Source organism: Terrapene carolina, unplaced genomic scaffold (genome assembly GCF_002925995.2).
Source record: "Terrapene carolina triunguis isolate 2854851 unplaced genomic scaffold, T_m_triunguis-2.0 Scaffold173, whole genome shotgun sequence".
Taxonomy (NCBI): domain Eukaryota; kingdom Metazoa; phylum Chordata; order Testudines; family Emydidae; genus Terrapene; species Terrapene triunguis.
This window is the reverse complement of record NW_020664524.1, coordinates 2586735-2610951: the sequence shown is the minus strand read 5'-3', so window position 1 is coordinate 2610951 and position 24217 is coordinate 2586735. Positions and strand designations below refer to the sequence as shown.

At 47.3% G+C, this 24217-nt stretch overlaps 1 protein-coding gene across 1 annotated transcript in view; it reads right to left on the bottom strand.

Annotated features, from left to right (window-relative positions):
* The window catches only part of LOC112102678 (aryl hydrocarbon receptor-like), a 112339-nt gene that overhangs the window by 31109 nt on the left and 57013 nt on the right, over positions 1-24217 (bottom strand). Inside the window, exon 3 of the mRNA XM_024194084.1 lies at positions 23438-23553. Within this exon, the coding sequence (XP_024049852.1) occupies positions 23438-23553 (116 nt within the window). The remainder of the gene's footprint in view (positions 1-23437; positions 23554-24217) is intronic.

Below are 24217 nucleotides of genomic sequence, written 5' to 3'. Positions count from 1 at the left end.
CGAGCCAGCGCTCACGACTCCAGCCCCGGGTGGGGGATGACACCGAGGCTCGGGGACCGGTGTCCGGCCCGCGGTGTGGAGGCTTGCCACAGGCCAGATGAAAAGAAGCAGGGGGCCGCCTCCGGCCTGTGGTCCTGCGGGACCCCCCTTAGCCTGAGGCCTGGGCTGCAGCCCCTAAAGCTCCTGCGTTAATCCGGTCCTGGGCAGTTGCCTGGGTATCACTGAAGATGTAGTGAGACTGGCAGAGCCATTAGTATCAGCCAGAAAGAAAGAACCCACCCTGACTCAGAGCCCAGGTTGAGGTTGCAGGGCTGGGGGACAGACAAACGTATCTTTTTTACTTGTAACCTGAATACATTTCAGCCGGAGTGCGCTAAGAGGCAATAACGTACAACCCCACGGAGCCATTCTTACACTGTAGAGAGAAGAAGCATAAGGGATAGCTCAGTGGTTTGAGCATTGGTCTGCTAAACCCAGGGTTGTGAGTGCAATCCTTTGGGGGGGGGCCACTTAGGGATCTGGGGCAAAATCAGTATGTGGTCCTGCTAGTGAAGGCAGGGGCTGGACTCGATGACTTTTTGGGGTCCCTTCCAGCTCTATGAGATAGGTATATCTCCATATATTTATACCTCCGAGCCTCAGCCTGCAGGCCCTAGCAGCCAGCCAGGAGCTCTCTCTACCTCTCCTGGTCTCTGCTTGCAGCACTGCTTTGTCCCAGATGCTGGCACGCCTTCCTCCTGCTAGGAGCCTGGTCTTCTCCCCTGAAGCTCCAGTCAGCTACTTAACTCTGCTCAGCCCTGCAGCCCTTCTTATATGAGCCTACCGGGCCATGATTGGCTACTCCTCTCAGCCCCTTTCTAATTGGCTGCCTCCAGTGCAGCCTCCCTAGGGCTGCTTTTAACCCCTTTTTCTGCCTGTGAGGAGCAGCTGCCCCATCACATCGCCTTTTAACAGATACAAGTGCTGAAGCCTTTCCAATGCTGGCAGAGCTGCGCTGACCTAGCAAACACAGAAGGTGCCTTCTGTTGTGTTTTGTCACAGTTATGAACCTATTCTGTCTAGTCTCTTAACTCTATCCTAATTAGAGCTGATCAAACATCAGGAAATTCAGATGTTTCAATGACTGTTTTCATCCTGAATCGAGACAATAACTTGTTTTGTTTTGACATTTCTGATTGAAGTGAAATATTTTGACATTCCTGAGTCGAAGTAATATTTCATTTCAGCTTGGTTCAACACTGAACTATGTCTGAATTGTCACAGTGCCTCAAGGGAGCTGTAGTTTAGGTTCCTCACGCTCCCCATTTTCCCGTATGGACTGCATCTTCCATGATAAACTGTGGCCCTGATATGCACATGAGGCACAGAGCACTTTAAGCCAGAGGTGCATCAGGGTGAACGGTAAGTCAACCAAGACACCTCAAGCAGACACAGATTAATATTCAACTGACCTGAAATGAAGTGTTTCAATTTGGTTCTCAAAAAGCTAGAATGTCTCAATTTGAGATAAAGAAATATTTATTTTGGGCCAGGTGTTTTTTTTAATTAACAAAAATCAAAGTTTTCTGGGGGCAAATATCAATTTTGTGGCAACCAAGTTTTCAGCAACTTCAATAATTAATCCATTAATAATTTGCCAAATACACAATATCAGACAGCTGAATATTTTCAGCTTGTATTTTACATATTCCGATTAAGATGCTCATACCCCTCTCTCTTATAGGCAGACAGCAGTAGAGATAGACTTAAGTGCACTGATACCAGAATTATTTCCTTCTCTCCCTCCCTCCCCAGAGATATCTCACAAGCTCCCAAAGCCCAAACATGGCATATAATGGGGGACAAAGGCCCAAAATAGAAACATAAAAAAGAATTATTAGTATGAGCTCGGGCTGTCGATTAATCACAGTTAACTCACGTGATTAACTCAAAAAAATTAACTGCGATTAAAAAAATTAATCGCGATTAATAGCACTGTTAAACAATAGAATTCCAATTGAAATTCATTAAATATTTTTGGATGTTTTTCTACATTTTCAAATATATTGATTTCTACTACAACACAGTATACAAAGTGTACAGTGCTCACTTTATATTGTTATTTTTGATTACAAATATTTGCACTGTAAAAATGATGAACAAAAGAAATAGTATTTTTCAATTCACCTCATACAAGTACTGTAGTGCAATGTCTTTATCGTGAAAGTGTAACTTACAAATGTAGATTTTTTTTGTTACATAACTGCACTCAAAAACAAAACAATGTAAAACTTTAGAGCCTACAAGTTCACTTAGTCCTACTTCTTGTTCAGCTAATTGCTAAGACAAACGAGTTTGTTTACATTTACAGGAGATAATGCTGACTGCTTCTTATTTACAATATCACCTGAAAGTGAGATCGGGCATTCACATGGCACTTTTGTAGCTGGCGTTGCAAGGTATTTACATGCCAGATATGCTAAACATTCATATGCCCCTTCATGCTTTGGCCACCATTCCAGAGGACATGCTTCCATGCTGATGATGCTCGTTTAAAAAAAATGCATTAATTAAATTTGTGACTGAACTCCTTGGGGAAGAATTGTATGTCTCCTGTTCTGTTTTACCCACATTCTGCCATATATTTCATGTTATAAAAGTCTTAGATGATGACCCAGCATATGTTCATTTTAAGAACACTTTCATAGCAGATTTGACAAAACGCAAAGAAGGTACCAATGTTAGATTTCTAAGGATAGATACAGCACTCGACCCAAGGTTTAAGAATATGAAGTGCCTTCCAAAATCTTAGAGGGATGAGGTGTGGAGCATGCTTTCAGAGGTCTTAAAAGATCAACACTCCGATGCAGAAACTACAGAACCCGAACCTCTAAAAAAGAAAATCAACCCTCTGCTGGTGGCATCTGGCTCAGATGATGAAAATGAACATGCATCCGTCTGCTCTTCTTTGGATCGTTATTGAGCAGAACCCGTCATCAGCATGGACGCATGTCTCCTGGAATGGTGGCTGAAGCATGAAGGGACATATGAATCTTTAGCACATCTGGCACGTAAATATCTTGCGATGCTGGCTACAACAGTGCCATGTGAACGCCTGTTCTCACTTTCAGGTGACATTGTAAACAAGATGTGAGCAGCATTATCTCCTGCAAATTGTAACCAAACTTGTTTGTCTGAGCGATTGGCTGAAGTAGGACTGAGTGGATTTGTAGGTTTAAAGTTTTACATTGTTTTATTTTTGAATGCAGTTATTTTATGTACATAATTCTACATTTGTAAGTTCAACTTTCATTATAAAAAGATTGCACTACAGTACTTGTATTAGGTGAATTGAAATATACTATTTCTTTTGTTTTTTACAGTGCAAATATTTGTAATAAAAAATAAAGTGAGCACCGTACACTTTGTATTCAGTGTTGTAATTCAAATTAATATATTTGAAAATGTAGAAAACGTCCAAAATATTTAAATAAATGGTATTCTATTAGTGTTAGCGCGATTAATTGCGATATATTTTTTTAATCGCACAATGAATCACAATTAATTTTTTTAATTGCTTGACAGCCCTAGTGGGAGCAGATGAAAGTAATCCAGGATCAGTTCTTTAGCCTGAACATTCTCATTTGTGATCCCTGTTCTATAATTCAGCCTTTCTGATGGGACTAAATCGATAGTAATGAGATCACAGCAGGCCTGTGTAGAATGGCCAGAAATATTTGTCTAGAACAACAGACACCCGCTTATTTATGAGGGACACTGTAGTGGGGCAACTGCCCCACCCCCTGAGAAAAGGGCTGGAACAGGCCTTTGAAGCTGTGCAGGCTGGCAGCCAATCAACAAAGGCCTGCGGGGAGCCAATCATGGCAGGGCAGAGGCAGCCAATCAGGGCCGGGTGAGGCCCTATATAAAGGCTACCTAGCAGGAGGAGAGGCAGTCTCTCCTTGGCTGGCAAGGGAGAAGGACCAGCTCCTGAGGAAGGAGCTAGCACCTCAGACAGAGCAGTGCTGGACAGGCTCGGGGAAACTAGAGAAAGCTCCAGCCCCGTTACCTGCCAGGCTGTGGCCCCTGCTATGAAGGGCCGAAGAGGTGCACAGGGCCAAAGGGGAAGTGGCCCAGAGAAGTAAAGCAGACAGGAGGGAATGAAGGAGGGCAGAAGGAGGCTGCTCTAGAGGGTCACTGGGTCGGGACCCAGAGTAGCAGGTGGGCCTGGGTCCCCCTCTTCCCCCCTTATACTGCACCTGGCCACAGAAGACGGTGGCCAATACAGACTGCAACTTGCCCCTGAGCTAAGGGGCTAGACTTTGGGTTGTGGTTGGCCATGGAGGCAGGTGCGAGTCCCTGTTAATCTCCCCCCCCCCCCCCCGGAAGGGGGTGAGTCTGGGGTAGTGGGCACTGCTGGAGGGCAGTGTCCTGAAGAGGCCGCTGCCGAGCTGAGAGCAACGCGGGTCCCAGAGCAGAGCAGAACGGACAGCAGACAAGACACCATGCACTGAGGGCGCTCTGCAGTGGACAGAGCTAATTCCCGGAGCAAGCAGCGGGAGGCGCCAGTGGTGGTGAGTCTTGACCCCGCCACAGGCACTCAAGAGGTACTCACACACACTCCACGCCCCCAGTTCCTCTATGTGGAGGACTGGGAAGAGTTGCTCTTACATACGGTGTGGTCAGGAAAGTAAAACCAACAAGCCTGTGTATTTAAATGGCAAGTTCCAAGAGATTATTCAGGCAAACTGGATCACCCTCAGAAAATGGAAATCCAGCCCAAAGGAGCAGAAGCTAGGTAAAATATAAGACAAAAGTTCACAGATTCTAAGGCCAGAAGGGACAATTGTGACCATCTAGTCTGACCTTTTGTACAACCCAGGCCAGAGAACTGCCCCAAAATAATTCCTAGGGCAGATCATTTAGAAAAACATCCAGTCTTGATTTTAAAATTGTCAGGGGTAGATTGTTCCAATGGTTAATTACGCTCACCGTTAAAAGTTTACACCTGATTTCCTATGCTGGATTGTGTTAGACCTTTCTCTGCTAGACTGAAGAGATCCATTATTAAATATTTGTTCTCCATGTAGGTACTTATAGACTGGAATCAAGTCACCCCTTCTCTTTGGTAAGATAAAGAGATTAAGCTTTTGAGTCTATCACTACAAAGGCATGTCTTCTAATCTTTTAATCATTCTTAAGGATACAATTCTGTCATGGAGGTCATGGATTCCGGAACTTTCTGGGACTTCTTCTGGGTAAGGGCTGGAGCAGCGGACTGGCAGTCAGCCCCAGGGATGCGGAGCAGCGGCCGCCAGAACAGAGTGGCGATGGGGGTTGGGTCAGCTCCCCTGGGACTAGAGCAGGAGCGGTCAGCCCCTGCCGCAGGAGGGGTGGCAGGGCTGGAGCAGCTGCAAGCCCCAGGAGCGCTCTGTTTGTCCCCACTGCCCCAGCATATTTTTAGTAAAAATCGGGGGCAGGCTGCAGGCTTCTGTTAATTTTTGTTTATTCCCTGCAACCTGTCCCTGACTTTTACTAAAGATACCTGTGACCGAATCCTAACCTTAATCATTCTCCTGAATCATTCTCTGAAACCTCTCCAATTTATCATCATCCTTCTTGAATTGTTTGCACCAGAACTAGTGCCAAATACAGAGATAAAATAACCTCTCCACTCCTACTTGAGATTCCCCTGATTATACATCCCAGGATCACATTCGCTCTTTTTGGCCCCAGAGTCACACACATTTTATATGAGGAGAGACCGAAATGATTGGGACTGTTTAGTTTAGACAGCAGATAAATACAAGTGGTCAGGCATATAAAATAATGAATGGAATAAGAGGGCAAATTGTGGACTCCTATTTACCTTCTCTCTTCATACAAGAAGAAGGGGACTTTCATCAACTGAAAAGCAGTACGTCAGAAATGTCATTGAAAGAAGATGCACAATACATACTTAACCTGTGGAACTCATGGCCGCAAGGTTTCGTTGATGTTAAGGGCTTATTAGGATTCAAGAACATATACACAGTGACAGAGAGAAAATAAGAAATTATAAGGGCTATAAAACCTCCTGATCCAGGGTGTAAGCAGCCTCTAAAAGACAGGTAATAGGAAAAATTAATAATTTTCTACTATGGTGCTTTCTTTTGCAACATCTGGTACTACATGCTACATAAAGCATTTTGGAACAGGATTTTTAGATATAACCCAGAAGAACTAATTTTACAGGATTCGGTTGGGGAGCATGTATAAGCAAACAACAATACACACACATAAGAGCTATAGCCACCCACCCACATGTCCCTCTGAATACAACTGTCTGTTTTGTATAGAGCTATCTACAATATCAAATGCCATATAGTAAAATATGTATACTCATTCAGGCACTTTCTAAACCCAAACATAGTGATACTAACTAGATGAGTGGTATGCTCTGTTTTTATCAAATAAACACTTAAGTTCTTTCGCCTGTGCGGAATACAGAGCACTAAGAATTCCCAGAACAGCACAGCTAATGCAGCCACCAATATAAAATTTTAGATGCATTTTTAATGGTCTACAACTTTCAGACTTTATGGTTCAAAGGCTTTCCACCCTCTTCTAGAATTCAGTGACAGGAAAATCAATAGTAAAAGGGGAATGTCTGTATTCCCAAGCAGGAATTTGCATTGGCTTGTATATTTTTAGCCAGTCCCCCACCCCTTTTCTTCAGGGGAGACTAAATTCAAACCTTCTCAGTAGTCTTTGCTTGTGTTGGTCTGAGGAGGTCCCCATGTTGCCTTCAGGGCAGCACAGCTGGGTGTTAAATAAAAGATGGGAGGCAGTTCAGAAATGAGGCACGGTCTTTAATGAGCATCTGCCAGAAGCAACGCTTCTTTCATCACAAACCCTTCTGCAGTGCAGTTTCCTGAGTCGGGCTTTATGTATTGCTAGGGATTTTGAACAGTCATTGGCTGGTTCAAAGGGCGGCTAGCTCTAAGTTAACATCTTCTCAGAGTCAGGGCCGGCTCTAGGCACCAGCAAAACAAGCTGGTGCTTGGGGCGGCACATTTTTAGGGGTGGCATGGCCGGCGCCAGAATGCCGCCCCTAAAAATGTGCCCCGGCCGCCCTAGCTCACCTCCGCTGTTGCTGCCGCTCGCGCGCTGCTACTCGCCCTCCCTCCCGGGCTCTCAAACCTGGGAGGGAGGGAGGGAGGGGGAGAGCCCGAGCGGCCGCGGCGCGTGAAACAGCCGTTTCGCGCGCCGCTGCTCCCCCTCCCTCCCAGGCTTGAGAGCCTGGGAGGGAGGGGGAGACTCCGAGTGGCCACGGCCCGGGCACCGCTTCTCCCCCTCCCTCCCTCCCTCCTAGGCTTGAGAGCCTGGGGGGAGGAGGCAGGGCTGGGGATTTGGGGAAGGGGCGGAGTTGAGGCGGGGCCGGGGGTGGGGTAATTAAAAAACGCGGGGGGAGGGCGGCCAAAATTGTTTTTGCTTTGGGCGGCAAAAATCCTAGAGCCGGCCCTGCTCGGAGTCCAAGCAGAAGTTGAGGTGGAAGATCAACACCACTGATCTCGTATCTCCATGGCACACTAGATGTGTGTGTTAAGATATGCACTACTTCAAACAGGAATTATTTAGGGAAGTTCTCTGTTTTATACTGCCTTATACTCTGTTTTAGACTAGATGATCACAATGGTCCCTTCAGATCTATGAATATAGCTATTTGTCTGAATTCACAGTAGCCTTACGATTTTACTGGTTTCAGAGTAGCAGCCATGTTAGTCTGTATCCGCAAAAAGAACAGGAGTACTTGTGGCACCTTAGAGACTAACAAATTTATTAGAGCATAAGCTTTCGTGGGCTACAGCCCACTTCTGGAACTCTTGCATTTGCTTAAGCAGATAACAGTTGTCAGTTCTGAGAGGATATTTGCTAACATCAGCATCTGAATATCCCTCTGATGTTCCATTTAGCTGTCATGACTGTCTGTGATCTCAGTTCTGGGACACAATGACCTATTGAGCTCGCAACTTATGTGACCTATATTGGCTCCTGATTTAGGCCCTAATATGGGGCAATATTACACCCTTCTCTGTTAATACCCACAGGGCTGTCTCAAAGAAATCTGCAAGGTTGGGGTGCTCTCTTCCAAGCCCTGGATATCTGCAGGGAAGAGACGCTCTATGCTGCAGAGGTGCTTTCCGCATTATGCTGTTCTCTGAGGCTCCCCTCCAACCTGGAAGCATGGTTTCTGTCATTGACTATTCCAGCTGCCCTTGCTTTATATTCCCACTGCAGAGCAGAGAGACAGCCAGGAACAGGAGTCAATACGCCCAGTGGCAAAGCCATGGGGATTTCCGCCAGCATCCAAGAGGAGCACCCTGAGTCAAGAGGCAGCTGTTCCTTGTCTCTGCCCGCACCACACTGACGCCAACCACCCCAGTCAGCCTTGGGTACGTCCAGAGACTGCTGAGCAACACATGAGCAGGCCTTGTTGGCCTGGAACCCCGTAACAGGGTCCCGCTCCACACAGTCTCCCTCCCTGCAGAAACTACACAGGCTCCTCCAGGTGTGCACTCAGCGACCTTTTATTTGTAGTTCCCTTCACCAATGTCACCAGAGTCCCCCTGCAACAGTCTGTTTACAATGTTAACTGAGCTTTTGGCCCTGGCACTAGTACCTGAGGGGGAACAGAGGTCTCCTTACTCTGAGCCCTCTGTGTGACTTGCCCCAGCTAGCCCGGTTCCCCCTCGCTCTCCCTGCGCTCCCTTCCTGTGCCTCTTTTACCAGCCCTCAGCTGCTGGGGCCACATGAGTTATTACCTCGCCAGACCACCAGCCTGATTAGATCATTACCCCCAGACAGCTTTCCCGGGGGCACTAATTGATCTAAGTGATCAGAGTGCAGGCTCACCTGCTCACTCCCTGCACTCTGTCGCACTCCTTCTTCCTGCTGCTTCGGAGACTTTGCCACTAGTACCAGCTCCTCACCTTGTCTCACTGTGATAGGGAGCATGGAAACATCAGGAGTAATTTGGAGAAAGAAAATAAAAGTACAGCATGGTCTGGGGCAAGAACCCTGCCCTGGGCATCAGGAACAGTGGTTTCTAGTCCGAGCTCTGCAACTCTGGGCAGAGCTCCTCCCTCTGTCTCAGTTTCTCCATCGGAGAAGCAATCGCTTCTGTGCGCTGTGTGAAGAGTCCTGTCTAAGAGCTAGGGGTACACACTCAGTGTTAGCCTGGCTGTGGCATTCTGAAGGATTAAAGGGAAAAGCCCTGTCTCGTGTAACTGAGACACTGTGCCTTTTGGCAATCTCATTTGTTTCCCTTTTTGAATGTGGCTGTGGCTTTAGTGACCATAACCCCTGTCAAGTCAGGCCGTACTTCCAGAAATGACGACAGGTCCCGCTGGGGCATGCTCGGTAGACTCCACTTACATCATCACACAAGGCTTTGTGTGATGATGGCCAGGGACTGCAGTCTGGCTCAAAGGAGTGAGGGAGGGCAGCAAAGCACAAAAATCTCGGTCAGAAAGTAGTGCAGCAGCCAGCACTTGCCAGCGTTTCCCTGTCCCTCAGACAGCATTAGGCTCGGGGGCACCCACTTCCAAATCTGCACCTGCAAAGCTAAACTGCGACTGGACCAAGCGTGCCGCTCCAAAACCCCATGATCTCAGTCACATTAATATCCAGAAGTGTGTGTGAACACCAAATCCCATAACCCGGGAAGGAGGCAGCTAGAACCAGAGTTAGCTATTCTCCGATACCCGAGATGTCATGCATTCGGTATTCCGAGACTGCAAAAGAACGAGCAGAAATCCACAGCAATTATTAAGAGGCATCATCGTGTCAAGTCTGATTCAGTCCTGTGCAGAAATCCTACTGTATTAAAAGGTTCTCAGGCTTGCCCCAGAAGTTTTAATAAACCAATATTATTGGTTCTGTCACTTTAACCACTGCTGGCAATTCGAAGCCTTGACAGCCAACCCTGGACTGCCTTCCCAATTCACTAATGTATAGATGTCTGAAGTAATTAGAGTCTGGTGTGCATTCTTAGCCAAGTTCAGCTATTGTTGCTGCCAATTCCCTTTTCATTGTCCAGATCTCATTCCTCCCCCCCCCCTTTATTCTAGACACAAATGGTCTCTCTATTTTCAGAGCAGATCTCACTGTGTGGGAATCTACTGCAGAGGTTAATTAATGCCACCGAATGCACTACTTTTAACCCTTAGAGCAGGCTCCCGGCAGAAACATTTCTATACAATGACAACAATGATCATTTTTTCCAATGTTTCAATTGTCTGTTGTTAACCACACTGATTGCAGATTGGTTTCATTTCTGGTGAGCAAGATATTAGCCCCACTCGTGTTCTACATTTCACAGTGATACAATGGAACAGTGATGCATTTTAACAAATAATTGCACCCCCTGTTTTAATACACACACAGAGACTAGGGGCCTTATTCTCATTGATGCTAAAACCTCTTTTCACTACTCTGTCAGTAGAAAGGGGTCTCAAAGAGGGTTTAAGTCACACTAAGTTTAAGCTCTTTTACGTTACTCAAGTGCTGTTTGGGGGGGGGGCATGAGGGTACGTCTACGAGCTGGGGTGACAGTCCTAGCTCACACACACATACGCACGCTACCTCTCATTGAGCTAGCATGCTAAAAATAGCAGCGGAGCCAGGGTAGCACAGGTAGCGGCGTCACAGGCTAGTACATGCCTGCCCAGAGTCCGTGGGTATGAACTTGGTGTGGCTAGTCCTGGTGCTACCCTGGCTCTGCAATTAATGAGTCTGCTTTACAGCCTTAGCTAACAACCAGTTGGCTTTAACTCATGCAGCAGAGGCTCACGAACTAAGCCCCAGGTTTGATGCTGCCCGTGTCAGTGTTACAAGTGGGGGCTCATGCAGGATTTCAACTAGGAAGTCTCCGAAGCTCAGGATGCGCTTCCTCAGCTAGGGAAAGCATGTAGCCAACACACCTTCTGGGTGTGGTGTTCTGTCCCATCTAGAGGTACCTGGACCACTAATGAGTCTGCTCTAGTCAGTTAGCTTTTAGCTCATGCAGTAGAGGCTTATGCACTCAGCTCCAGAGGCCCCAGGTTTGATCCCCCCCGTGTCAGCATTATACTAGGACTCACAGCGCTAGCTCATATCCTGTAGACATAGGCTCAGTGAAAATGAGAGTAACACCTGGTTTGTTCTTAGAACGTGAGGTTTGAAAGGTTAGAGCTCCGTAATTAGAACATAAGAACGGCGGTACTGGGTCAGACCAAAGGTCCATCTAGCCCAGTATCCTGTCTACCGACAGTGGCCAATGCCAGGTGCCCCAGAGGGAGTGAACCTAACAGGCAATGATCAAGTGATCTCTCTCCTGCCGTCCATCTCCACCCTCTGACAAACAGAGTCTAGGGACACCATTCCTTACCCATCCTGGCTAATAGCCATTAATGGACTTAACCACCATGAAATTATTCAGTTCTCTTTTAAACGCTGTTATAGTCCTAGCCTTCACAACCTCCTCAGGTAAGGAGTTCCACAAGTTGACTGTGCGCTGCGTAAAGAAGAACTTCCTTGATTTGTTTTAAACCTGCTGCCTATTAATTTCATTTGGTGACCCCTAGTTCTTGTATTATGGGAATAAGTAAATAACTTTTCCTTATCCACTTTTTCCACATCACTCATGATTTTATATACCTCTATCATATCCCCCCTTAGTCTCCTCTTTTCCAAGCTGAAGAGTCCTAGCCTCTTTAATCTCTCCTCATATGGGACCCGTTCCAAACCCCTAATCATTTTAGTTGCCCTTTTCTGAACCTTTTGAATTTGATGTCAGGAGATGAGCGAATAAAAACCAGAAAGGATATACACAGGAGTTTTGGGGACAGATTTCAGAAGTGATTTCGGCACCTCAAGATGCAGAAAGGCACCTCAGTGGATTTTCAAGTGGCACCTAACTAAGTTAGGCACTTAGGCATTCTGAAACTCTTAACAGATACCTCTCTACAGCTTTGAGTACCCAAACACCATTAGCAATCCAGCCCTTCGAGGATAATGTTTTCAAAAGCACCGATGTGACCCCAGTGCCTAAATCCCATTGACTTTCAGCAGAGGGACATAATGCACTTTTGAAAATTTTACCCTTAATGAAGGAGGAGGGTGTTTGAATTTTTAAAACCATAGTATCTTACAAAGGAATTTAAAAATAAAGCTTGAAATTACACGGCTTTTGTTTAAGAGACGGATGTACACAATATTTATTATTAAGCCAAGGCAAAAACTACAGTGACAGCTGACAGCACATATCAGCAGTTTGGGGTTAAATATAGTATAAATGTGGTATAATTATTCCTAAAACATGTATTGTAAATCCAAGAAATGTAGAGGTTAAACTATAAGAAATTCACAACATGCTTAGGCATGGAAATGTTCACCCAAACAACCTTAACTCGGCCCTGTAGTGACAACATCCAACAACTGTATTTTTATGATTGGGAAGAAGGTAGGCGAGTCAATGTCTTTTAGGGGACCAACTTCCGTTGGTGAGCAAGACAAGCTTCTGAGCTTACACAGAGCTCTTCTTCAGATCAATGTGCTCGCTGGAAGCTCAAAAGCCTATCTCTCAGACCAACAGAAGTTGGTCCCCAAAAAGATTTTGCCTCACCCACCTTGTCTCTCAAATATCTTGGGACCAACATGACTACAACACTGCAAACAATGTTTATGAATCAGGCACGTTAGTGTTTGTGGTCACAGTTTAGGTGAAATTTTAAAAGACACACAAAATGTTTCTTTTCTCTCACAGGGTCACTACAGAGCAGAGTTAAGGTGACCTAACAGCACACACCTTCATACAGAGTCTGTGATAAAGGTAGGCATTGAATCTAGAGCTCAGGAGTGCCTGGCCAGTGCCTTAACTTCAAGACCACTGTGATTCTCTGATTAATCAAACCTGTTCTGCAAAAAGCAATTGCCTGTAGGCATTTCTGTTCTCACACTTTTGAGCAAAGGCACACAAAAATTTAATATAAAGCTGTCAAGGCTCCTTCCCCACTCTGAACTTTAGGGTACAGATGTGGGGGCCTGCATGAAAACTTCTAAGCTTAACTACCAGCTTAGATCTGGTCCACTGCCACCACTCCCAATGTGCTAATTCCCTTCCCTGGGTAGCCTTGAGAGACTCTTCACCAATTCCCTGGTGAATATAGATCCAAACCCCTTGGATCTTAAAACAAGGAGAAATTAACCATCCCCCCTCCTTTCTCCCACCAACTCCTGGTGGATCAAGATCCAACCCCCTTGGATCTAAAAACAAGGAAAAAATCAATCAGGTTCTTAAAAAGAAGGCTTTTAATTAAAGAAAAAGGTCAACATCATCTCTGTAAAATTAGGATGGAAAATAACTTTACAGGGTAATCAAACTTAAAGAGCCCAGAGGACCCCCCTCTAGCCTTAGGTTCAAAGTTACAGCAAACAGAGGTAAACACCCTAGCAAAAAGTACATTTACAAGTTGAGAAAACAAAGATAAACTTAACACACCTTGCCTGGCTGCACTTACAAGTTTGAAATATGAGAGACTTGTTCAGAAAGATTTGGAGAGCATGGATTGATGTCTGGTCCCTCTTAGTCCCAAGAGCGAACTTCCCCCAAAACAGAGAGCACAAACAAAAGCCTTCCCCCCACCAAGATTTGAAAGTATCTTGTCCCCTTATTGGTCCTTTGGGTCAGGTGTCAGCCAGGTTACCTGAGCTTCTTAACTCTTTACAGGTAAAAGGATTTTGGAGTCTCTGGCCAGGAGGGATTTTATAGTATTGTACACAGGAGGGCTGTTACCCTTCCCTTTATAGTTATGACAAAAGCAAAAGCCAGAAAGCTTTGAAAATAAAGAAGTGTTTTTAGTTAATATTGTTTAAAAGGCTGGTGTTGCCATGTAATTCAGAGATGCTTCCTTAGTTCTTAAACCAGAGCTGATTACTTGTGGCTGAATGGGGACCAAAAGGAAGGAACATCCTTTCTGAAGAAAGAAACTTCTGGTTTGGGGATAATCTGCAACTGGTTTGCAAACTAGTCTGCATACCAAGGAGCAGCAAACGCCAGTATGATCTCAGAGGCAAGGCCCTCTTAAAAATACTTTGATGTACTGAAGATCATTTTTATGCAATCACAGCACTATTTGAGGAATAAATAAGGCTCTTATGACCTCACTGCAGCAACAACCTTTCACCAGAGAAGTGAATTTTTCTATTCGCTAGAGCTTGGAATGCATGGCTCAAAGACATCCAAGGAGAACTCAGCATCCAGGATATTTGATAAGACCAAAAACAGCTACTGATTTATCTTAACAACATAATAGACTAGAAGCATTCGTTACATTTCCATTTGATGCCTGTGTAAAGTTCAGGGTCACAAATGGCAATATCGGACTGCTATATGGATGGCATTCAATCAAATGTAGGATTCCCCCACCCTCATTTAAAATTGTCACAGATATTGTATCCAGCACAGAAGCCTGTACGAACAGTCAGCATAGATAACTCTCAACCTCTGATTCTAAGTTGGGTTCCAGATCAGGGTTGAAGTCAAGGGTCAGAGTCAGAGTCAAGAGGCAAAGTCTAAGTTAAGCTGAGATCAAAGCCAGAAATTCAGGCGCAAGGAGCAGGAACAGTCGTGGCAGTTACAGAAGATTCACACTGTGAGGGGGGATTTGATAGCAGCCTGAAGGGGGGGTTCCGAAGAGGATGGAGCTCGGCTGTTCTCAGTGATGGCAGATGACAGAACAAGGAGCAATGGTCTCAAGTTGCAGTGGGGGAGGTCTAGGTTGGATATTAGGAAAAACTATTTCACTAGGAGGGGGTGAAGCACTGGAATGCGTTATCTAGGGAGGTGGTGGAATCTCCATCCTTGGAGGTTTTTAAGGCCCAGCTTAACAAAGCCCTGGCTGGGATGATTTAGTTGGGGGTTGGTCCTGCTTTGAGCAGGGGGTTGGACTAGATGACCTCCTGAGGTCTCTGCCAACCCTGATATTCTATGATTCTATGTTGCCTGGACACTTCCTGGAATGCCCCTTAGGTTTATAAGGGCAGGGAGCCAATCAGGAGCCATGGGGCTGCCGTCTGTCAAAACCCTTTGAGGCAGAACTTCCCATGGTCTGTGTCCACGGCGGGTCCTGAGAAGTGGAGCTCAAGCTGGTTACAGCTGCCGCTGGCTGGCAGCCTGGAAGCTCTGCAGGCCTGGGTTCTAGACTTGGGGAGCTGTATGATGACTGCTTTACGCTACATAATGGCCAGAGAAACTAGCTGGCAGACACAAAAGCAGTGTCAGCAGGTACTGCAGCACTGGGATGGGGCCCCTCCCCTCAACCCCCTTTGGACTCAGCTGTGCTGCACTGACCACCCCTACCCCAGGGCTGTAGGACCCGAACTGCACCCTCGTCTTTCTGAGAGGGCAGGAAGAGGAAATGCCTTGGATGCGTCAGAGCCAGAGAGCAAAACAAAGAACAGCCCCAACAGATGTTACAGCAGGGGACTTTGGCCAGTGGCCATTCACAAACCCACACTCATCTGCTATCCCCCTTCCCCTACCCTGTGTCTGTCTCGGCTTCTGAGATTGCAGGGGCTTTTTGCTCAGTCCGTACAGCGCCTTGCACACTGGGGCCTTCTTGTGCTACTGGCAAAACTGAAGGACAGCCCTGGAAGGCTACATTGCAGGGACGTCTTGCTGACCACACAGCTACCCGTTCTAGGGCTCGGCCTATACACAGAGACCAATACAATGGAGGCCTGATTTGGTAGCAAAACTGGTTGAAGTGGTTCAGCACTGTGTTCAGACACTTCTAAATTGATTGAAAGCTGGCTCATGGGTGCACAATTTAGAGGCACATGCTAAGCAGACAGATCCAGTTTTAGACCAATATAAGAGTCCACACACAAAATTGACACTGGTTTAACTAAACTGATTTAATTTCAGCATGTTACGTTTAGACAAGCCCTGGCTCCTATTTTGGAATTAGACTTGGTGACCAGGAGGATGAAGATTATACCCACTGCTGCATCCTGGCCGAGGCACGCACCTACCCTCATTCCCATTCTGGCAGCATGACACTTCGTACTGGTCCCGCTCTCTGCGATTCGTGGACCTGGCTGGGTTTCTAATCTGTCTGAGGGAGACTGCTCGACAGCCCTGGGACCCCTCCTCTCCCAGCCTGGGAGGACGTTGCAACTGTCTCCTGGCCTTGACTGTCTACAGAGTGGCTGCTAAGCGCCCCCTCCCCTTGCACCACCCTCAGACCACCTGAGGCAGTGAAGAGGCTGGAATCCCATGTGTAGAAATCCTGCTCTGAATTGATCCCCAGTTAACGAACGTCTGAAGGTTTTATGCAGCAGCTCTGACTTTCCTCCCCCTGCCAGAATCTTCACAACGCAGGGCTGTTCCCAGGGATGGATGGGCAGGGGAATCCCCTGCATGCTCCACCCAGTAATAGTTGAACATTTCTTGCCTGGGGGGCGGGGGAGGGAAATCACTTTTCTAGCTTCTGGCAGCTCATCAGGTGGGATTGGCTGCCTCCGGGAGAGCAGACCAGTCTCTGTGGAACAGACAAAGGGCCCAATCCTCATGTACAGCCAGGTTTTATACCTCTCCCCTGAACCTGAGGTGAGCTGCGTGCCGAACTGGCAATTGGTAGGATCTAGAACAGCCTTAATCTCTTGGCAGTGCTTCTTGCAAGCTTTCCAATGCATTTCCAAGCCCCATGCTTTCAAACTGATTTCCAGGTGCAATGCAGGGTGTTGGTTTTGGCCCGGCTCTTGGCTACCTTAGAGGCAGCTCTGTCTTTTTGCTCCATCTCAACAGCTGGGATGCTCTAACTGAGCATCCCCAGGTATGTACATGGGGGGGCAGAGCCGGCCCTTGATAGGGCGAATCGGGGTGACCGCTCTGGGCTCTGGGGGGCCCCCGTGCTTCGACATCACGGTGTCAGATGGGGTGAGGACAGCAGCTGTCTGCCTTGAGCAGAGCAGGCAGAGGCAGCCAGCAAGCAGGAGGCAGCATGGTGTGTATGGACTCGCCTCCCCCCCAGCAGTTTATACCATTTGGCATAGCTGGTGGGGGGGGAGGGGGCTCAGCAGGCCCGGGTCAGGGGTTTCTGGCTGCTGCACAGACAGGTGGGCTCCCCCGTGGCACCTGCGCACAGATGGTGCAGCCCCCGCCTTGTCCCTGGGCTCTGGCAACACTGGCAGGAGGATGCTGCGCACGCAGCTCCCCCGCCCCGTGTGCCCACCCTGGACCCGCCCTTATTCGAATGCGGAGGCCAGGGAGTGTGGGGGTCCCAGCCTGGACAGGCACCCCCGACTACCAGTGGGTTCACCTTGCTCCAGGTAAGCCTCCTCAACCCACGCCCCGCGGAGCAGCTGGAGCCCCATCGCCCCCACCAGCGCTCCCGGGGGAGACCCAGTGTGCCCCCTGCCCTATGGGGGGCCCATACAGGCTGATTTGTCCCAGGCTCTGCACCCCCCAGGGACAGCCCTGCATGGGGGCCCATGGCAGAGTATTCTCAGTGGTGGGCTCTTGGTTTCTCCATTGGTCCAGCAGGACATAACACCATCTGGTTACGGAGGTTTCTGCCAGGGAGTGGATTCGGAGAGGGAAGTTTCTACATAGTTTGTCAATTTCTTTATAGCTGAGATCATTACATTAATTCAGTTTGCTTTAATTTCTGTAAGTTTCTAGGGTGTGTGTGAAATAAGAACAGTCTTCATTTTCTTCATCCACATCCATTCAGCAGAGCTTCCTTTTTTGTTTTATGACACCATATTTAATTATGTTCTCCTGTTACTGGGAGAGGGGAGGTTATTTACCTGTAACTGGAGGTTCTTCAAGATGTGTGGCCCCTATCTGGATTCCACTGTGCATTATGCATGCGCACCATGTGACCGGAGTTGGAGAATTTGAAAGTACTGTCCTTTGGTCCATGCATGTGCCCAACTCACCTCTTGCTTCCATCTGAGGCAATAAAGCGTGGGACGGACCAACTGCATCTCGAATCTGACAGATCCAAACCAGAGGGGTAGGAGAGTGGGAAGTGGAATACAGATAGGGACCACACTTCTTGAAGACCCTCCAGTTACAGGTAAGTAACCTCTTCAAGTGATAGTCTCTATTGTATTCCACTGGGGGTGACTGACAAGCAGTACCTAAGTTGCAGGAGGATGCAAGGATGGAGGGCGAGAGGGTGGTGCGAAGAACCGCCGTGTGCCACCAAGTCCTGCACCAAGGCATAGTTGTGGCGAAGGTGTGGGCAGAACTCCACATGGCTGCTCCACGTATGCATATGAGAGGCACGTCCTGAAGGGAGGCTCTGATCGTAGCTTGAACTCTAGTGGAATAAGCCTGTACCCCAGTGGGGGGTAGGTTCGACAGCTGGTAGCAGAGTTTAATGCAGCTAGAAATCCATTTAGAGATTCTCTGGGTGGAGGTGGCCTGTCCTCGGAGTCTCTCTGCTACCGCAATAAACAGTCTAAGCGACTTTGATTCGCCTTCTACCTGCAGAGAACAAAAAACAGAGCTCGGATGTTGAGGGAATGAAGGCAATGTTCTTCTACAGATGCGTGCGGATTCAGGGAGAAAACAGGTAAGTGAATGAATTAATGTCAAACTAGGAGATCACCTTAGGTATGAATGTTGGGTGTAGTGGTAAGGAAACCTTATCCTTGTGGAAAGCTGCAAATGGTGGCTCTGCCCTCATAGCTCTAAGTTCCCTAACCCTTCTTGCTGAAGTAATAGCCATGAGAAAGGTGACCATTGGCTCAAAGGGAATCTTCATTAATACCAAGAGTACCAGACTCAGGTCCCATTGAGGTGCAATTATTTTGAGAGGTGGGAAGGTTGAGAAGGCCTTTCAAAAAAAAAAATCAGCAATTAGCGGGTGTGTAAAAACAGAGTAACCTTGCACAGGAGGATGGAACGTGGTGATCGCTGCTAGGTGCTATGTCAAAGTGCTGAGGGTGAGTCCCAGTGTCTGTAAGGATAAAATGTGACTACGACTAGGGGACTCTGTTGCTTCTGGTAAAACCTCTTTATGTCATGCCCAAGATGAAAAACGTCTCCACTTAGCACAGTAACATTATCTAGGAGAATGTTTCTACTGTTAGGGAGAATGCCTTGTACTGCAGGGGAACATGCCCGTTCTATAGGTGATACCCACCCAAATACCATGCCCTGAAGTGGACTGGATGTGGATTGTGGTGCTTGATCTCACCATTGTACTTGGTCAAAAGGTCAGGAAAGTTTGGGTTGGGGTTCTCGGTGGGTGGGATCACATGTGCAGGAGATTGGGGAACCAGAATTGAATTGTCTGGGCCAAAATGGGGCAAATCAAAATGACCGTCGCCTTGTTTCAATAGATTTTGTGGAGCACTCAAGATAGTAGCAGTAGAGGGGGGAAGGCGTAATTGAGCTGGTCTGACCAGGAGAGGAGGGCATCGCCCTGGGAGTGGTAACCAGGGGCTTTCCTGGAGAAGTATGTGGCGCACTTGCTGTTTGTTTGAGAAGCAAAATAGGTCCCTAGTTGGGATCCCTCATTGTGTGAAGATATCATGTAGCACTGCATCCTGAAGTTCCCATTTATGATCAATTGCAAAGTATCTGCTGAGTAACCACATTCTGCATTCCTGGAAGAGAGGTTACAGATAGGGTGACTGATCGCTGATGCACCAGTTCGAGAGATTGCTCATTTCTGCACATAGAGCGACGGATCTCACTCCTCCTTGTTTTTTCATATTAAAGATCGTTTTGGTGGTGTTCATCATGATGCAAGTGGATGAGTGGAAGAAAGGATTCACACACAAATCTTACTGCTCAAAGTTCTAGGATATTGACGTGCAGCCTGGATTCTTGAGTGGCCACATCCCTTGTGTCACACGGGTTGTCTGTATATGCTCCCCAGCCTAACAGGGATGCAGCTGTGATGCTAGTTTTGTCTGGGGGAAGAGGGAAGAAAGGGGACTCCCATGCACACACGATGTGGGTCTGTCCACTATAGGAGGGATGACAGTACTGTGGTTGGGACTATCAGCATGAAGTTCATAGTGACAGTTCGGTGAGTACATGGACTGAAGCCATGTCTTTAGACAGCAAAGGTGAAGTCTTGAGAAGGAGAAGGAGACTGGAAAAGGGCAAATATAGTGCCCATCTATAAAAAAGGGAAATAAGGACAACCTGGGGAATTACAGACCAGTTAGCTTAACTTCTGTATCCGGAAAGATAATGGAGCAAATAATTAAGCAATCAATTTGCAAACACCTAGAAGATAATAAGGTGATAAGTAACAGCATGGATTTGTCAAGAACAAATCGTGTCAAACTGACCTGATAGCTTTCTTTGACAGTGTAACAAGCCTTGTGGATGGGGGGTAAGCAGTAGATGTGGTATATCTTGACTTTAGTAAGGCTTTTGATACTGTCTCACGTGACCCTCTCATAAACAAACTAGGGAAATACAACCTAGATGGAGGGACTATACGGTGGGTGCATAACTGGTTGGAAAATCATTCCCAGAGATTAGTTATCAGTGGTTCACAGTCACTTGCTGGAAGATTCTGTATCTTGAAGTCTTTAAACCATGATTTGAGGACTTCAATGGCTTAGGGCTGGTCCACACTAAGCCCCCAGTTTGAACTAAGATACGCAACTTCAGCTACGTGAATAACGTAGCTGAAGTCGAAGTATCTTAGTTCGAACTTAAAGGTACTTACCGCGGGTCCACACGTGGCAGGCAGGCTCCCCCGTCGACTCCGCCTACTCCTCTAGCAGAGCAAGATTACCGGCGTCGACGGCGAGCACTTCCGGGATCGATTTATCGCGTCTAGACAATAAATCGATCCCAGAAGATCGATTGCTTGCCGCCGAACCAGTGGGTAAGTATAGACGTACCCTCAGACACAGGTCTGATACAGGATTGAGTGGGTGAGATTCTGTGGCCTGCGTTGTGCAGGAGGTCAGACTAGATCAGGGGTCGGCAACGTTCGGCATGCGGCTCGCCAGGGTAAGCACCCTGGCGGGCCGGGGCAGTTTTATTTACCTGCTGACGCGGCAGGTTCGGCCGATCACGGCCCAGTTGCACACATACATAATGGGAAATGACTGCCTAGGAAGGAGTACTGCGGAAAGGGATGTGGGTCATAGTGGATCACAAGCTAGATATGAGTCAACAGTGTAACACTGTTTCAAAAAAGTGAACATCATTCTATGATGTGTCAGCAAGAGTGTTGTAAGCAAGACATGAGAAGTAAACTGCATTAGCTTCCAGTTCATTTCTTAGTGCAATTCCAGGTGTTGGATTTGATCATTAAAGCTCTATGGTTTTGCCTGGGGCGTGCTGGTCTCTGTGATGGTGCATAGTAGCAGTATAGTATGGGTGGTTCTTCCCCCGGTTCCAATTCATGGGAAGAGGTGGACTCTGGTTCGAATGGTGGTACCGTTGGAGCCGATGGACTGGCGTATAACATTCAAGGAAAGCATGAGAATCTGTACTGTAGGCATAGCCCGTGGCGGGGATGTGAGTTCTCTGGAAGTGGATGGACCTGAAGGAGGAGACTGCACCCCAGGAAGCCTGTCTGGATCCAGTCATGGATCTGCATCTGCCTAGTGTAAGGGGCATTTTCTCTTTTCCGTTTGCCGGTACTGGTGTTGATGTCTTTCCTGGTGTGGGAAGTTCTCGTGTCTTGCGGGGTGCCGGAGATGGCAATACTGCTTTGCTCCCAGAACCGTTGGATCCCATTGTTTATGGGTCTTCTTCTCAAGCCTGTGGGACTTAGAACATGCCGTGTCCCCTTGGGCCTATCTGGTGCAGGGAATGTTCAGTTTCTTGGAATTGGAGGAAGAAGACAGTCTCATGCTTATGGGTGTGCTTCCTAATCTCCTGACTAGGCCCCACTATGGCGTCTCTGGGGGTGGTTCCGCCAGCACCAGAGTCAGACGTAGCAGTGGGAGGCGCACTCCTTGCTGAATCAGGCCGATGTCTGGGGTAGTTCCCAGCCTGGGTTCAATGCAGTCTCATGGCCATCTCCATGAGATACTTGCAAAGACAAAGTGCTGAGCCTTCTCAGGTATCGCTGGGGAAGGACTGGCAAATACTGCACCTAGCTGCAATGTGAGCTTCTCCCACCCAAGCAATAGAGACAGCATTGATGGTCACAGATCACTGAGAAGGATCACAGGCAAGAGGTGCTGAGTTTGAAGCCTGAAGTCCTGGGCATAGTCTGGTACTTGAACAGGGATACAGGGTGGGGAGTAATGGGGAAAGTCCCAGAAATCTATTAAACTGTTAAAAACTAGAAAAGAAGTAAAGCTATGTTAACTAATAAAACTATTTACAGTCATAATTAGAACTGTATCAGAGAGGAGGACCCAGAAGCTTTGAATCCGGACCATGTGGCGGCAAGGAGAACTGGAGATGTGGCGAGTCAGGACACATGCACAGACCAACGAACACTACTTCCAAATTCTCCAACATCCGGAGCATGCATAACCCACAGTGGAATACAATAGGGACCATCATTCAAAGAAGAACACTGGGTTTTGTCCTAAAAAAAAAACTGTGCGCCTGTACCCCCTGGTTGTCAGCGGGCGGGCGTAATTGAACCAAGGACTCTGGAACGTAGTGCATGAGCCTCTATCACATGAGCTAAAAGCCAACTGGCTGTTAGCGAAGGGTGTAGAGCAGACTCATTAATTGTGTTTTCTCTCTCTAAGTGGTCTTGGTGCCACTACATGGGACAGAACACCACACCCAGAAGCTGTGTGGGTCAAACAGATATTTATGGCAGCTTGAAATGATCCAAGTCAACTGGGTGGGGAGGGAGGAATTGCTCAGTGGTTTAAGCATTGGCCTGCTTAAACCCAGGGTTGTGAGTTCAATCCTTGAAGGGACCACTTAGGGATCTGGGGCAAAATCAGCATTTGGTCCTGCTAGTGAAGGCAGGGGGCTGGACTCCATGACCTTTCAGGGTCCCGTCCAGCTCTCTGAGATATATATATTTTAACTCCCATGGAAGTGAGTGGGAAGGATTGAGTCCTAAATGGCAAATTGTAAATGACTCTTTACTGCCCTGTATACGTGTTCAGACAGGATGTAATACTCCACCAATGCTTCCATTTTACACCAGTGCTAGTGACTACAAAAGGTGCAAAGCAGTGGAGAATCAAGCTCTGTATCTTTACACCATGCTCTACTGTGACGTGTTAAATAAGAGGTTGGACTGATCTCTGCAGGCTGGAATAATAAGGCAACCAGGGACTGCATGGTCTTTTTTTTTTTTTTTTTTGTCAGTCACATTTTGAACCAAATATTTGTCCGTTTCTAACACAGAGGCCCCCGTGAGGGTAAATGCACAGGAGTCAAGGTGGAAGAGGAGAGAGAGAAAGTGCCCAAATAAGCCTTGCAAACAGACTTGATTGTAGAGAGAATGCCAGAAGCACCAACCTGTAATAGCAGTTCACCCTCTGGCATGATTCTGTCAGCCAGTCCCAAGGTCCTCCCATTGTCATGGTCACCATTCCTTTCTGCTCTCGCTTTGGAGCAGTGACTCTTCAGGGCAACTGCAATGAAGCAAAGTAAAGAGATGTTAGTGCTGAAATAATGTTTACAAAATCACTGCTGGGAATGTCAGATTCTTTTACCTCGAACAATTTGTTCTCAGTTTGGCTTAGGTGCTGCTTCTTCTAAGGAAGCCTGCGCTGCTTGCCAGCTGCTTGCTTTGCTGTTCAGAGTGTTTATGGTAGAGGCCTACCATGAAAGCAAGAGGCACGTAACATGCCCTGTGCAAACAGCAGCTAAAGCCTTGCCATGGGCCACTAGAAAGAAGTGTCCGAACAGTACATATCACACATGTGACATTTACCACGGACTTCAGACAGTCACTATTTTTAAAGGCATGTTTGCTTTCTGTTGGTTTGCAATTGTAGAAATTTGTCCTTTGGCTAAAAAGGGCTTAGCTGAGGTTTCCCCCAGCCCAGCTCTGGTCTCTGTTTAGAGGGATCCATTGCTCCTCTTGGGGAAGGGGGTGGGGGAAGAAAAAAAAAAAAGCCGAGGATGACCCCAGAGTCCAGCAATGCTTCTCTCAATAAGAGAGGCTCATGTACAAAGCAGCGTGAGAGCAACTTCTGGACACATAATGGCAATTCCATGTGTCTATGTGGTCACGGCACTAGCAGTCTGACTCCTTAGCAAACAGCCTATTATTTTTGTGCTCTGCAATACTTC